At 34.0% G+C, this 16,746-nt stretch overlaps 1 protein-coding gene across 1 annotated transcript in view; it reads right to left on the reverse strand.

The window, feature by feature from the left end:
- Window positions 1-11,164: 11,164 nt before the first annotated feature.
- Window positions 11,165-16,746, reverse strand: part of LOC149543875 (plasma membrane, autoregulation-binding site, misato segment II, myosin-like, tubulin/FtsZ protein) — a 161,982-nt gene continuing 156,400 nt past the window's right edge. Inside the window, exons 7-10 of the mRNA XM_089798539.1 lie at window positions 14,984-15,233; window positions 12,465-12,707; window positions 12,235-12,354; window positions 11,165-11,958 (exon numbers count right to left, since the gene is read on the reverse strand). Coding sequence (XP_089654665.1) covers window positions 11,504-11,958; window positions 12,235-12,354; window positions 12,465-12,707; window positions 14,984-15,233 — 1,068 coding nt within the window. The 3' untranslated portion in view covers window positions 11,165-11,503. The remainder of the gene's footprint in view (window positions 11,959-12,234; window positions 12,355-12,464; window positions 12,708-14,983; window positions 15,234-16,746) is intronic.

Consider the following 16,746-nt stretch of genomic DNA (forward strand, 5'->3'; position numbering starts at 1 on the left):
ATAAGGCATATTTAAATAACAAACTAATCTAAATTATATGTAAGTTATAAAAAATTACGCCACCCAAGAAAAACAATAATAATGAGTTATCGACCTCTTCTCAAAATGGCAACCTTCAACACCTTTCACTCAAAACAAGGATTAGTAACATTAATTCTCATACCATGAAAGGAATAATAAATAGAGAAAGGAACAATAAATCCAAGAGACTTAGCTGAAGGAAAATCGTTACCATAAGAATTTCATAAATTAGGAGAGAGCACACAAAAGCAAACAAAAGGAGACAATAGATTTTGAATGGGAAAGAAACGAAAAACTACTTGTGAGTTATTATGAATGAGGTGAGAGCCTAGAATGAAAGAGAAAAAGAGAGTGAGGGGGGTGCATCTCTTAAATAGAGACGATGTGAGTAGTTTCATGTATAATTCTCAATTCTATGAGTGTCACCATTAATAATAAGTGTGTAAAAAGTGTCAAAAGTCTCTTAAAGAAGATGAGCTAATCTCCTTATCAATGGAATCACACAAATGACATCTCACATATAGACTAAGGATAAACAAAATGACATGTACTCACACCTATACTGGAGGACAAACAAGTTGTAAACATCCTTAGATTATCCTTAATTTAATATCCATGGAAAGATTAATTTTCTTATATGAAAAACAATATAAATAAAAGAATGTTATAGTAATAATAATACCACTCTAAAAAATTTAGTGGAAGATTCAAAAAAGGCAAAAGAATAACACAAGATTTAGCTCTAAGTGTGTGACTTCAAGGGAAATTTCGGTAACTCTTTCCAATAGGGTCTATAGGGAGATCCAAGTGAACTTGAGATGCAAAATATTGTATGTTTCAAAGAGAATGAGAGTTTTTATTTGGTCATACAAGAATTCAGAGTCATATTGTTTCAATTAAGCATGAGGTGTCACAAAGTAACTATGCCAAAAACTCACATTTTAAATTTTTAAATGTCAATATGCTAGTACATCACTGAATTCTTCTAGATAATAGAGTTTTAAATTATTACAATCCAAAATTCAAGAAAACCTTGTTGCATGGGGAAAAGGTAAATCCCTAATGTAAGGGGAAGACTATTGTTGTGGATTTCAAAGCACCCATGCCAAAAAAATCACATTTTAAACTCTTGAAATGTCAATATGCTAGCACATCCCCAAATTCTACATGTTTCTTTAATAGAGTTTTAAATTACTGGAATCCAAAATTCAAGCAAACTTTGATGCAAGGAGAAAAGACTGTCCCTAATGTAAGGGGAAGATTATTGTAGTGGATTTTGGAAATTTGGGTTCGGTACACAATGTGCAACTATGGGAACATGCATTTTTCTATGTTGAAAATATATTGTTTTATCATTTCTTAGCAAACAATAAATGTATTATATATTATTTTAAAATATTATCATTTATTTCTAATCATGACTAATTAGATTTTTTTATTTAAATTTTCCGAAAATTTATTTTTATATGAATATTTATCAACACTCATTGATAGTTATGATTAATAATTTTTTTAAATATGTATTTTTAAAAAATAAAAAATCTCACTATTTTATTTATAAAATAAAATTCTTACAAACTAAAAAAAAATAACAATTAGAATTATTGTCTGCTTGAAATTAATTTAACTATAACCATTAATTCCACAAATATTCAATACAATAATAGGTTAAAATTGAATATTAATTAATTTGTTTTGATGGTTATAAAAGTTGAAAAGAAAATCATTAATTGATGAATTTATTTTTATTTTATCCCTCTTAATTACTAGGATAGTTTGCAATTGTTTGTCCCTACTTTTCCTATTTATAGGAGATCACATAGACACTTCAAAAAAATTTAAAACAAAATCTGACATATAAATTTATTCAAATGTTTTCTAGGTATTTATTAATCTATTTTTTTATACCAAAATAACAAATCAGTATTATAAGTCCCTAGATGTGTCCACGGATTCTGTGGATGGCTTTCCCCCTATGGTTGGCTCTCTCTTAGCTGACGCTTCTTCAAGGCCTTTGGTCACTAAGGATGTCCAGCCTTCAGGTCTGGATCCTATCCCATCTCCTATCTCTGATTTGGCTACTATTCCTAGTTCTGGAGGGGGCCTATCTTCTTCGGTTCCTCTTAGGGAGAATGGTATGGTGGGTGCTTCTGCTTCTTCTGGCCTCCTCTCTGACTCTTCTGGGGCTTGGCTTGGTGAGGCAACAAGGGTGGCGGATGGATGGATTGTTGTAAAAAGAAAGAAATCTAAGCCCTTTATTCATCCAATAGATATGATTCTCAAGTCGGCCTTGGGAGGTTCTATATCAAAGGGAAAATCATGAGCTCCCTTGTTGTGCCTAGTTTTTGGAGATGGAGCCCACTGTTGGGTTCTTTGGCTCCTAGTTGGATGTTTTTCTTTTGTTGGTGATAGGCTTTTCTGTCACCATGGTTACCTCTCTTCTTGGGGGGTAATCGGATCCTTCTTAGTCTGTTGGTTCTTTGTTACAGTGCTTATTGAAAATCTCGAGCTTTGTACAAGGTTTCAGGCACCCTTCAAAACATGTTTTCCTTAATAAATAAAAAATCAATATATTGTAGATTTATTTAAAAATTATAATGATTGTAAATAGAAAAATTATGTAATTTTTTTTATAAATGTTAATATTTGTTTTGATTAAGTAAAAATAGGTTTCGAAAGGACCTAAAATCTTGTACAAAAGGACAAGAAAGATATAACAATGAGAATCTTAAAACAACTATGGAAAACCACCTGGCAAACTAAAGGGATACACCAAAGTTCCCAATGAGAGGGAAAACAGCCCAAGAGTCCACAGACCATCAAGATTTACATTTTGGTCTAGTCTTTTGAGAACGTAAAGATATATCAAAAGAAGGTTTGGAGGATTTGACTTTTTTTTCCTTCAACTTAAGTCCAACCATCCTCCACCTTCCCCACAACTTTTTGCCAATCCCCACTAACCCCCGCATCAATAGAAGCAGCAGCAACAGTGTTCTAGATAGAGTCAGTAGCAGAAGGGATAGCGACAACATTCTGACTCAAAGCTACCAAAGGGATCGAAATAGCAGAGTCAATAACAGGAGATGGATTAGCAACAATATTTTGAGTCAAAATTGTCGTATGGACAACATGCGAATCATCAGAGACATCAATAGTATCCTCATCCAAAGTGAGATCAATATGAGAAGAGTTATCCAACCATCCACATCTGAAGCTACTTTCTGAACAAAGGAGCATTGAGTAGCGAGATGGCCAATTTTATGACATTTCCTACATCTGAAGGGAATGCCTTCATAGTCAAGAATTTGAATCCAAGAACCACTTGAAGAAGCCAACTTCAACATAGCAGGGAGCCCCTTAAAGATATCCATTTCCACAAGAATGGGAGCATACGTTGTCCTATAGACATTGGAGGAGACCAAATCAACCAATAAGAAATCCCCAAGGGCTTCCCCCACAGCCTCCAAGACTGAGTCCTACCAAAAGTGAAGGGAAAGATTCAGCAACCTAACCCAAAGAGGAATCTTATTAAAGGATTCAGAAGTCAAATTAAATGTTGGATACCAAGGTTTGGCCATCAAGAGGAACCTTTCCTCCCAAAAGAAACCATGGCACATGATGGAATTCCTGTCATCAGCATTAGTAAATTTCACAATAAAAAAACTCCTTGCTATAGGGTAAATCTGAACTAAATCCGAAATGATTGGTTCCCAAAATTTGGAGATCCAAGCATGCAAATCTGAGAGAGAGGCCCAAAAACCCCTAAAACAAAAAATAGTAGCAGTAGCAGAGAAATCATCCACATATGTGTTGATCTCATCAACAATGTCTGAATCAATATTAAGCATAATCAGATTACTTATAGGAACAGGCACAGCCGAACAACTAACCACAACCAGACGAAACTCCTTCCTCAGAACCAAAGCATTAATACCTGCTTCAAAAGCAACCACATTTGCAAAAGAGATAGTAGATCTCCCCACAGCTACTTGAGACACATCATGAGAGGCATCCACAGTATGAACAAGTAGAGAAATAGTTTTAGGTCTTGTGACAATGACCCTAGCCATAGCAAGAGGGGGCAGCCTCCACACCAACACTAGCCAGAGAGAAATGGGCGGGAGTAGGAGTTTGAATCGCCGCATGAGTAGGAGTAGGAGCCATCGTAGGAGAAAATGTTGAAAAAATCTCAACCATTTTCCAACCATTGCATTTCAAGATGGTTATATTTCTCAAACATTACCTCACCATAAGCAACTCATTGGTTGCTTCTTGAAGGTCGATGACTTCACTACCTTTATGGGACACTTCTTCTATTGGTGGATAATGGTATCTTCTTACCTCTTCACAAGGATGTTATTCAAATGGTTGGGAATAAACCATAGTCTTATTTGCTTGATTATGAGTGCCTCCTTTATAGATGTCAATATTATTTTGTAAGTTTTCAATTGGCTTTGGGTTGTTCTCTCTTGCACCACAAAAACTGATTGCCTGGTGAAGGAATGCTAATGATGATCACTTAATGATCCAACCTTTCGATTCTTTGGAAAATTGTTCCTCTTAAGATGTCAACAATGTTTCTTTGTCTTCTCTTGTAATCGCTTTGATCGTTTCCCCTACTTTGTGTTTGCTACTTGTTTTGTTGACTCGCATTGTACTTCAAACTTCTATGTAGACTTTTTTACCTCTCAACCATCCTTTTGTTACCCCTCTATGTTTTTGAACCTCCTGGGGGGATCTCTGATTTCCCCTTCCAATAGGGTTTTAGATGATACTATTTCTTGGACTATTATTCAAAGAATGAAAAAAGATCCTTCAATTGTTTGCTAGATTCACTCAGATTATGAGTGACAAGTTGATTGTATAGTTTGGAATGCTCTAATCCACCTAAACATTGATGGTCTTTGGTTTTCCTAGTCTCATTATACATTGTTTCTTCCACCATGTGGTTTTTATTAGCCGATAGGTTTTATATGAAGTAGTTCAATTGAAAAAAGAAGATGTCTTACTCAGAAAGTCATTCGGTTGTCCGCAAAAAATTGGACACTGAGAAAACTTCAAAGGTGGAAAGATGATTGAGTGTTTGGCACAACAATACCCACAAAAATCATTTCCTTATGACCACCTTGTCTTAATTCAAGATTTTATGTCATGAATAGAAAGGAGATTGGTTGTTTTAAACCCGCCAAGTGGTTTTCATATCCACTATTGAACATTTTAGAGACTATGTTGTTTGACCATTTGAATTCTAGGATAGCAAGAAGGGCATATTGTGCGTAGACAATGTTTATGCAATTTATTGTTCCCTTCATGCTTATAAGCCCTCAAATCTTCACACTCACCTATTAACACCACATATTTTTTCATAGTCAAATTTAAAAAAACAACAAACTAGATTCTAATATGAGTAGATATTAATGGTGAACCTGCTAGCAAATAGATTTGTCATTGTGAAACTATCTCTAAAATTGACCTTGTTCACGTTGTAAATAGTAACAATTGTGCCAACTGTTGGAGAGATTGAAGTTCATATCAAGCTACAACCTTCCTTAGTGTTTGAGAGGGGAAGCTCCCTCATATGATGTGAGTATTTTGGATTTTGTGTAACTTTCATTTGAAAGTACAAAATGAGAAAGCATAAAGCTAAACAAGATAAACCACATAAATCGCAATGATAGACATATGAATACTAAAGAGGATCTCACATTGGATAACATGTGACAAGGGGGTTATTTAGCATAACATGCAGCAATGACAAAGAATAGATAGTAGACCTTGACATACGAAAAGATAAACTACCCTAGCACATCCACATCAAGATACTATGAGATGAATATTTTTCATCATATCAATTGCATAAATCAAAAAAGATCTTCATATTGTAACATTACATATGGCACTACCTACTCAACATACGAGAAGCAAGCAGAAATGACTAATAAACGCATTTGATTCATGTTATTTCTTTAGAGATATACAACTCCAAAGACAATTATGTTCTTAGTGCAAACTTCAAAAGAAAATTTTCCACGATTTTCCCCCATTTACCAAAAGTCCTCTTCCTTATTACAACCTGCCTCATATTTATAAGCTTCATAGAATAACTACCTCATCCTGGATTAATAACTAACTCTATTTTACACATTTTAGGAGAAGTTAATTAACCTCAAGATTTTGGGCAAAAAGAGTCAAATAATTAACCTTTGACCAAAAGTGACTTTTTTAAAAGGATGTCAAATTAAAACTATTACATTATGAAGAACAAGAAATCAGTCTCATCGTAATGGGTTTTACAAGAGAATAACTCTTTCAACAGTGAATGAATCTTGATTGTGTCAGATAACAAGCCTTTCAATTCAATAGAAACTATGTCTTCAGATCTGCAAAATAGAAAACACTGTTAGAAGAAATAGTTGGCATTTATCATCTTCAACATTATGTCAACATTTATCGCGACATATATTTTAAGAATTATAAATTCGTTAGGAGAATTCTTGATAAAATTTCTGAATCTTTGAGTCATTCTCTCAAACTATGACATGTTTTCATTGGGCATTCTCATAATAAATAGCTTACAATTCATAGAAGTTCTGTCAACAAACTCTTCTCAGTCAAATCTATTTTGTATAAATTTTGATTCCCTGCCCTCAGATGACATCCCATTCGAGCATAGTGTTCCATAAGGTGGATCCTCTCTTGACCATGTCTAAGAACCTCTTTTTATAAATTTTTGATTGGCCTTTACTAGCCTGACTGAGGCTTCCCTGTTTCTTCAAACACCTAAGTCAAGCCACTTCCATTAACAGCTTGCCCATTGTCAATATTGACTCCTGAAAAACGATCAAATTGGATAGTTATCTAACCTTGTAATTGGCACAGCTTATGAGGTGATATCTCCACAAAGAATTCGACAGGATATGTCATGAGTATGGCTTTAGCACTTCTGTCAAATCACAGACTCCAATTTGCCAGTTGAACGAATTTGAGGGAGTTCTCCACCATCTCGGGTTTTCTATTAATGGTTCAATGTTTTCCATAGTACAGATTACACGGTTATTCACATTTAACTATGAGGATCTTGCCAAACTTCTCCTATGCTGTTAGTGTTCTCACTTATGACACGGTTATCCTCCTCTCTATTTTAACTGTATAGTTGACTAATTTTCATAAAATCAAAAACATTATAGATTTCTCTGATAATTTCAGCATTTGATCTTTGTAATCTAAAAACAACAAAAAAATTGAAAAAAAAAAATCACTATGTAAATTTGAAAAAAAAAATTTAACTTTATTTTATCTTTAATACAATTTATCTTGAAATTAACCGCACTTTCCAGTGTCGATATTTTGGCAAATGCTAACCATGCTAGCTATCAAACGAATGCAATGCTATATCATAGCTTTATAAGATCCTCAAACCGTGATGCACAAAGACATTTGTTTTGTCCATTTCGTCACTCTCCTCACCTACATTGTCTATGATTCTGCATTGAAAATCACATTCCAATGATGCATTTCGTCAAACAATTGACGACGCTAGCTGCATGTATAAGCTTGGCAGCCGGTCAACTCCATTATGACAGGCATTTCCCTTGCCTATTTGGTTTGATGATTTGGGACGTTTCAACAATTGTGCAATCTCTATTTCCATTCTGTTTCACAGATTAATGCCGAGCTCTATCTTCTAATATTGTGCCCACTGTCAAGTAAATTAATACTAATGACATAGATCTTCTTGCATATCATCCACAAGTGCCGTGAACTGGAATACTACTAAATTGTCAACATTCTCTACAACTTCTCATGTGATATTCCAAGAGAAGGATATGTCCCTGCTACTATATGTTCAATGAGATATTCCATCAAACTTTCTCCAGCTCCTCTAGATCTCTGTAAAAATCTTTTTTTTAGCATGGTTACATGAAATAACTAACTTCTAATGAGGTTCAATAACTTTTCAATTTTTAACTTCTAGCATTTGGGCAAAGAGGTTAAGAGTCATCTCCAAAATAGGTGTTTTGGGTCTTACGATTAACCTTTTTTATTTTTGAAGGTTAAGGTTTGATGTTCAAACGTGTGTTTGAAGTACTTTTCTTAACTCTTTTTTAGGTAGGGAGATTAAGAATTCAAATGAAATTATGTGTTTTGAACCCCCATTTCTTAACCTCTTAATGTTTTAAAAGTTAATGTTATGATTGAAAACATGTGCTTTGAGGGTGGTCTTCATTAACCTGTCATAACTTGAGATTCAAGTGTTGGATTTCAGAAATTTGAAGTGTAAGGTGGAGCTAGAGACGAGTCAGAGGCATTAAGATCACAAAATTACTAATAAGATGATAAATAGCAGGCTCTTTTAAAACTTGAATTTTAGCACACTTGAATTTGCTTGGGCTGAGTAAGATGCAATTTTAGCATAATCTAGCGATTAGGAAACCAAGGCAACAAAACCAAACTCCTTTTCTAATGTAGGGAACTCTTTTGAACAAAATGAGCACAATGTCACCTTTGCACTTGGCAGTCTGGTGGAATGTGGGTAGTGATAGGTCAAAATGTTGCAGGGGAGGATTGCACCATCTCCATGTTAGGCAGACAAAATTTGGATGGAGGGATCAATGTTTTAAACATTTGTTTTTTGTTCAAATCAAAATCCTTGCCCCTTATGCTAAGGTCAATCTTGAAAGTAGAGGGCAAAATTTGGGTGAGTTGGAGGATAAATAACCCTCATGGGAGGGAAAAATCCGCCCTCCATTGAGGATTTTCTCTTTTATCTAACTACAGATCCATCCTCCATTTATCGAAATTGATATTTATCTAAGCTTTCTAAACTCACTTGGGCCTCAAAGACCTCAATCAAACTCCATTATCTTCAAAGGGGAAATCTATACTCTAGAGGATTGTTGCAAGGGGATGGGCAGAAATTTGACAATAGGAGAGAATTCTAATCCATTGGTGGAAATAAGTTGTCCTTGGACAAATTGAAGCCATTTCAAACTTCTTTCATTGTTTTCTTTTAAGTTCAAATTTAGTCTTGATTGTGGATGAGGCTAGGAAAATTATTGGTTTACTATGTGCAAGATTTGAGACCTTTCTAGGATTATGAATCCTAAGATTGTGTACAGGTTGAAGTTGCAACACAACTTGATGGCCGTAAGCCTTGCATTTGGGATACTTATACACATTATGGTTAGTTTCTTCTTTTCTAGGGAGGAAATGTAGAATTTGAATGGATATTGGATTCGTTGACCCTTCTTGGACATTATAATTATTTCTCCTTCCTCAATGAACACACTTGAAAATGACTATTGGATTTGTTGATCCTTCTTGGACATTAAAATTCTTTCTCCTTCCTCAATGAATGCACTTAAAAACGACTAACTCAAACATGCATGTAAAAGGAAAATGTTTGATGGAAGCACATAGGATGTCACTATAGATGAATACCATCATTATAAAGTAATATGATTCCAACACAATATGATTGATGTTGGACAATTGGCAATTGTAAATAGAATAATTTTTTAAAAATTAATAATATTCATATTTAATTAGATAACAAATTAACATTTGATTAAATTTTTTGAATTGGCATTATATTTTAAGATTTATCAAATTTATCTAGTTACAATTTTGTTAAACAAAAATAATATTATTAATTTTGAATGTTTCTAGATTCAATTGTCATTTTTTTTTGTTGTTTCGAGTCAAACGCCATGACTGGATGTGTATGCATTTTTCATCTTTCTTTTTTTATATATAACATTTTCCTTCACATTTCTTATCTATGTTTTTTCCAATTAGAAATTCCTAATGTTACATATATAGATCTCTACAACTTCAATTAAATAACAATGAAGTTATTTAGATTTATAACATGAAATTATAAATATTTTTTTTTAAATACATTATTTAATTTAAATCATATAATAGAAATTGAAATGACAAAAATGTCATATAGAAAAATAATTAAAATATCATGTAATTTTAAATATCTATAATAGTTTCATTGATGAAAATGTTCTTACTTAGCATTCATGAGTCATTCCCAAGAACCTATTTTTCATGAGAATGATTAATGGAATGATATGAAGCTTTTGAAGACCTCAAGGTTAAATTACGCATTGCACACAAGTCAAACACATTCGATATAAAACTTTCCCATTAAGAGACTTGAGTTTGATTATAGCCAAGGGTGGAATCCAAACACAAAAACAGGCATAATTTGTGGAAGATATACAAAAGTATAAGTGTACAAATCCTTAATACTCAGAAAACAATATTTGGTAATGTTGTTTGAATTGTAATAGGTATATAAAACATGCCCAACAAAAAAATAGCATGTTTTGTTTATCCAATCATAAATCAAACGTATTTTTCAACATCTATATTTAATAAAATATTTTACATCGATATTCTAACTAATAGTATAACCATTGCACCTCCTTTTATACAAGTCCTAATTGTAATGAGTTGGAACCCTTCCTTCTTCAAAGACATTCATTGAATTTTCAAGATCTATAACAATTAATTAAAAATATTTTAATTAAACTCTAATTAGAATATGTAGTCCCAAATCATACCAATTGTAACTCCATCATTTCATTTAATGCAGTCGACTTCATTACTTTAGCATCACTAGGCATTACAATTTTCCTCAGCGTCCCTTGCAAAATGTGTGGATATTGTATTACACTCCATTGTTTGACTATTAACAAATTTGTTTAATGATCAAGACTCAAGAGTATGTATTCTAGCCTCATCATACTGAGTTTTGTCAGAATTAATCTTTATTTATCATATTTGTCTAGTCTTCGATATGCTTTACGTGTTAGCTTGCCTTCAATGCCAGTTTAACTACACTTCCCAGATCATTTTGACTTCGGTACAACATATTCATTTCCAATAAGTTTCATCTTATTTACCTTTAGTTATTATCTAAATGAGGTAGCGTATGTTACCTGTAGTCTATTACACGTAATTGCAACTGTTTCCATTGAACATAGAATCCGATAATAAGAAGCTACAATTTATCTCTAGACTTAGGGCTGGTGGTGCATACTTCTTCTGGTATGCTTACTATAAATGTCATTGTTCCTCATTTGCGTGTGCAACTCACTGCATAACTCTCAAAGTGCACCATAAATCATTGTAAGAACACTGCAATTATAGATTCTTTTATTCAATTGTTCCACTATCAGATCAGGTTAATTACAAAGTATAGTTAATACATATATGATTGACATTTTTTAATTTAAAAAGGTCAGTAAAATTTGTACATCAAATAATTACAATTGCCTCGTCAAACCACAGGATCCAGGGAGGAAAAACACCAAGGTAATAAGGAAAAGCATGCTTCAGTGCAGTATAGGATGCTATTTTTAACAAATTGCCGAGTTAAGACCCTGCTCAATAAGTGATATAGTTACAGTGAGAAATTTACTTCAAATTTGAATCAAGAAATCTTGGATCAGAAAAAATGGAAAACTTAATCAGAATCTGATGAAGTCTCCATAAATGAACCATCAAAAGAATGCACCATTTCTGACAGGGACTCTCCTAATTCCTCCACATCAGCTTTCTGCAATCCCCATTCTTCTAGCAATTGGCCTCCAGGAGAAGCTCTTGCAATTCCCCAGCTCCGGAGGTTCTGTAACCTTTTCTCCAGATATGGCAGAATGGCTTTACTGGATCTCAACCTTGTAGCAATGGGAATTGACAAAACATCGAGACCGCCCCGTCCCTCAGTTCCAGCAATGGGACTGGACAGTATTTCTCCATTCTGACCAATGTAATTCCCAAAAATACAGGGGAAAGGCAATGGGATAGGAAGTGGACATCGAGAGACAGACAAGTGGCAAACTGGCGCTCCTCTTGGACAGCCTTTGTGTACACCAACAAGAGAATTTCTTACTTCAGATAGGGAAGCTTGGCCTCCTCGCCCTGCAACCGAAGCATGTTAGTAATTTCTGCAATCTAGAAAAAGGTTGCAATGATTATGGAAGTTGTATAAATGTTGTAATACTAAAAGTTTAGAAGACTATGAAAGCAATGGTATTTAACTAAGAAAAGTTTGACATTTAGTTGTCACTACTTACATGTCAATCAAAGGTCTATAGGTACACTAACCTGACAAATAATTTCTACCAAATTCTTATATTAATATATGAATCAAATGTGGCCAGTTCAGGTATAGCTTAAAATGAACAGTGACTTTACCTGAGTACAAAGCTCCCTGAATCACTAAGGTTTCAACTCCTTGCATATCAGGGGAGTTATCTGCTACATCAGGTGTCAATGAATACAAACTTCTTTCTAAAGCACTTCTGTTTGGAATATCTGAAATGGGCAAGTAGAATCTTCGTAATCCATATATTGATAAAGCTTGGGCATTTAAATATCAATCAAAGTTAAACAAAAATGACTACATAATTTTCTATAGAGCTGACCTGCTACAGAAGGGGTTGGGATCGCTGCATCTAAACATGCCACAACTTGCTGATTTGATTGATATGAAAGGGTTCTTATCATCGTGCCCATGTCCAAACTGCCAAGATCAACTTCTGTGATGCTTGATGGTCCTGATACTCCCATTCTAAATGGAAGCGTTGAACAATGAAAAGCAGATGCATAAACAGCACTAGTGTGGAAAAGATTAGAATCGTCGATACAAAGGAACGGAAAAGCTTGGCCTTCACAACAAATTGACGCAGGCAAAAATTAACAATACAAAACAAATCAGAAAAAGGTATTTCATTTAGAAGGAACAGCCAAAATTGCATCACCAGATTCAATTTACAAATTATATTCAGCATACTCAACCATATTTATTTAAACCAATAGAATGCAAAATTCATATGTTCAGCTTCTTACCGCATTCTAGTCTTATATATATCCAGCTTATGTGTCACTAAAGTGACAATGCAATGATTCTGTTCCAGAAGTTGCTGTGATGTATTTTTTCAAAAACTTTATTGTTTCGAAGAAAACAAGATGCAGCTAGATAGGCCTATTTCTTTCAATCAAAAAACTCTTGGAAATTTGCTGCTCATGTGTCCAACAGAACAATCCTTAATTTCTGATTGAAACTGAAAAACAACCTAGTAGGGTAATAAATCGTTCCATTTACCTACAAGCAGGCTTCCTTGTACATAATTTGCATATTTCAGTAATTAACGAAGTATATGTACATAGTTTTAATTATTTCAGTCACAAATAAAGGAATTACTCCACTTAATTTTACTTATTTCAATAATGACCAAATTGGTTAAGCAAAATTTATCCTGGCAATCTCTCTTGCTGCTTAGTATATGCTATGTTTTCTTTTTGTTAAGTTTGTCCTGCATTTTTACTCTACTGATAATTTGACTTTTTGAATGTTGTCTCAGTCACATTCAAAGCACATATGTATCTCTCATTTTTTCCCTGGACGCATATTTTTACCCTTGTTTTCTGAAAGTTAAGAGAACTGACATTATCGAATTCAGCTACAGACTCTTAAAACTTAAGAAACATTTTATCTCTAGAGATTAAGAATGGAAATGATGCTGGAGACAGGGATAGGGGATGGTGATGACCCAAAGGCAGAGGAGACATAGTCTTTAGATGCAAATAAAAAATGGATGAGCAGGGATCCTAAAGCATGACGATGCTATATCTATCATTTTTCTTGATAGTATTGATCTTCTTATTACAATGTTGCAGCTGGCAAGAGAAGCATGTGAGGCTTTAATTTGAAGTGTCTGATACAAAAGATGTGGGAAGAGAACTTTGCTGAAAAACAAAAAATTTTGCATGAAGATGTGCAGTATGTAGAGAGCAGTAGAATATTAGAAAGAATATGTCTAGATTCAAATCAATAAAAAATGATTTACCAGCCTGTGATTTGCCAGTTTCCAAGGAGAGCTAGGATTACCCTTCTTGTAAGTATGACTTCCTTTGTACTGATTTTAGAATCTATGGCAAACTGACCGTTGAATCAACACAGCATACCTTACGAAGAAGGAAGGAAGAAAGACAACCGAATAATCACAAATTCATCAGGACCATTGTTTCGGCCAAGTGGAAAAGGTAAACAATAGACTTATGGCATGAAGCGTCAACATAAACTAGATTCCCCAAATGGACCTTTGAATGAACAGAACATGCTTTAAGAAGAAGGAAGAAAGATACCTAAATGATCACAAATTAATCATCAAGACCATTTTTTCTGCCAAAGTAGAAATGGTAAACAAAAGACTAATGGCACTAGGCATCAACACAAACTAAATTCCCCAAATGGATAATCTGAAGGGAAAAAAGTAAGCTAAGATGTGAAGTCTTCACATTTTTTACCCAAAGCTTTATTATCTTTAATTTCATGGATTTTAAGAACCTTAGCTTTGTTGTGTTAATATAGTCATGAAGTGAGGCACATCAAGACAGATCTCCCAGAATTTGGTAAACATAATCAGTGTTGTGCATATCAGATTTTATGCATATACCCTTTTCAGAAAATAGCCTTTTTGGCCACATTTATGTGCACATTTTTGGACATCTTTCCCTCACTTGTTGAGTTTCCTTCCAAACATTTCAGATTTTCCAGATCTTCCTTGCATCTTACATGTAGAGAACATGTCAATCTTTCAGTTTAATATTTCCATTTTTTCTTGGAATTTGTTTGCCTACATTTAGGTGTGGATGTGTAGCATAGAAGATACGTAGTTGAAAGCACAGAAAGCAAGGTGCTCAGTTCATCGGGTAACTTGAAAGATGCTAATAATAAAATCAATTTTTTTTCCTACAAATTTTCTTTTACTTAAACAGTCCTTAGATAAATTAGTCCATTTCCTCTCTCTGAGCTTGACTTCTATGTTTTCTGAAAAGTCAAAGATATAACTATTGAACCACCAGTACATAATTCTTGTTTTACATTCTGTTTTTGTACTGTTTTCAATTAAATAATAGTTAAAAATAATAGCTTCCATACCTTTAGCTAATGAAGATAGCCCCATTGGTACTGTAAGACTGCTAAAAGATGAAAGTTTGACAAAAGAGATGGCATCATGAAGTGCTCTTGTCATCGAACTTCTCATATCACGAAACCCTGTGTAACTGCTGGGATCTCTTGCAGTGTGCATAAGAATGGGAGTATGTGCATATTCATCAGCTATGGATTCCACAAAATCAGCTGCAACACTTGCAAAACCGCCGGAGTCATCAACAAGAAATTGAAAACCCTGCGAGTGTAAAATATAACGAAGCAACTGAATGTGAATGATGGTAACAGGAACTGCAGTATATAAATCTAGTAAATATTTAGGAAATCAAAATAAATGTATTCGATGGCATGAAACAACAATAATAATATCAAAAAGTTGCACTGCATAAGTGATGTAAAGATCTCAAATCAAGCATTTGGTGTGAGAATGTTTAATGAATAGAAGTTGAGTGAAATATCCTACGTTATCAGGTTTGCACCATGAACCCCCGAACCAGGTCCAGACGGGTAGAATGGTCTGGGCTGGGTCCAGGAAGGGTTCGTGCCCAACCCCGTGGATCCTCACGGGTCCAATGTCAATTAAAAAACATTTCATTATTATTATTTTTAGGTTAGATGCCTAAAACAAGCCATCATGAAGCCTCCAACACACTTTTTTTTCTCATTTGCTCTATCATTTTCTATCTCAGTAATTCAATGTGATGATTTTCTTTAGAATCGTGAACATAGATCAATGATCAAATATTCAAATTTGTAATGTTTATTTTTGACATTTGGCATCGATCAATGTTCAAGCATAATAAATTCATGCTATGAAATGGTTTAGTTTTACAGTTATGTATATTTCTCTTATTGTTTTGTATATATATAGAGAGAGAGAGAGAGAAAGAGAAAGAGAGAGAGAGAGAGAGAGAGAGAGAGAGAGAGAGCCACACACACACACACCATAATAGAACTTTGGAATAATACTAACACCATTGGTAAGTTCTATAACAAACTTCTCTAGATATACATTCTCGTTTATCAAATTGGATAGAAAAATGAATCTTTGGAAACTGCCTTTGATGTTAATGGAAAGGGGAAAGATAACATGCAATCACTGTATCGCGAAGGAACAACCAGCCAAGGGATCTATCAAAGATAGTTCTACCAACAATAATGTAAGTTACTACTTCTTTCATAAAATAGATCACCAAAAGGACTGTAAAAAGAGAATACAGCCAGAGAACAAAAGAAAATGATCAAAGACAAATGATAAATAGGCAGATAGTGTTGGGCAATGATGCCAAAAATGGCAAATATGCTTTTTGCTTCTCAAAACTAGAATGACACTGTTTGTTATTTTAATTCTAGTACCAGTTAGCACAAGTGGATTCAAGGTTGGTCTGTATGCTTTATTGCTGATAGAATCAAGAAAATCTGAAAATGTGATTCTTGGCACTGGAAGAACACATTTAAGTCATAGAAATATTTGAGCCAAACTCACAAAAGGCACATTTCTGAATGTTTTGTATATGCATGGATTGAAAATCTATTGTGTTCAAGTCATATCACTATGAAAGAACATTTAGAAGTTACTTCCTATGCAAAAGGAAAAATTCTGAGGCACAAAGTTATCATAAAGGGTTATGACTGTTTGCTTAGTTACCAATTCTTTTCACAAATCCAATTCGGGCATGTGAATTGGATCCGTGGATTTGTGATTTTTTTTTATTATGATTCATGGAGGATATATCTATATCTATATCTAT

Source organism: Cupressus sempervirens, chromosome 8, assembly GCF_028749045.1.
Source record: "Cupressus sempervirens isolate cs-2001-9-10 chromosome 8, ASM2874904v1, whole genome shotgun sequence".
Taxonomy (NCBI): Eukaryota; Viridiplantae; Streptophyta; class Pinopsida; order Cupressales; family Cupressaceae; genus Cupressus; species Cupressus sempervirens.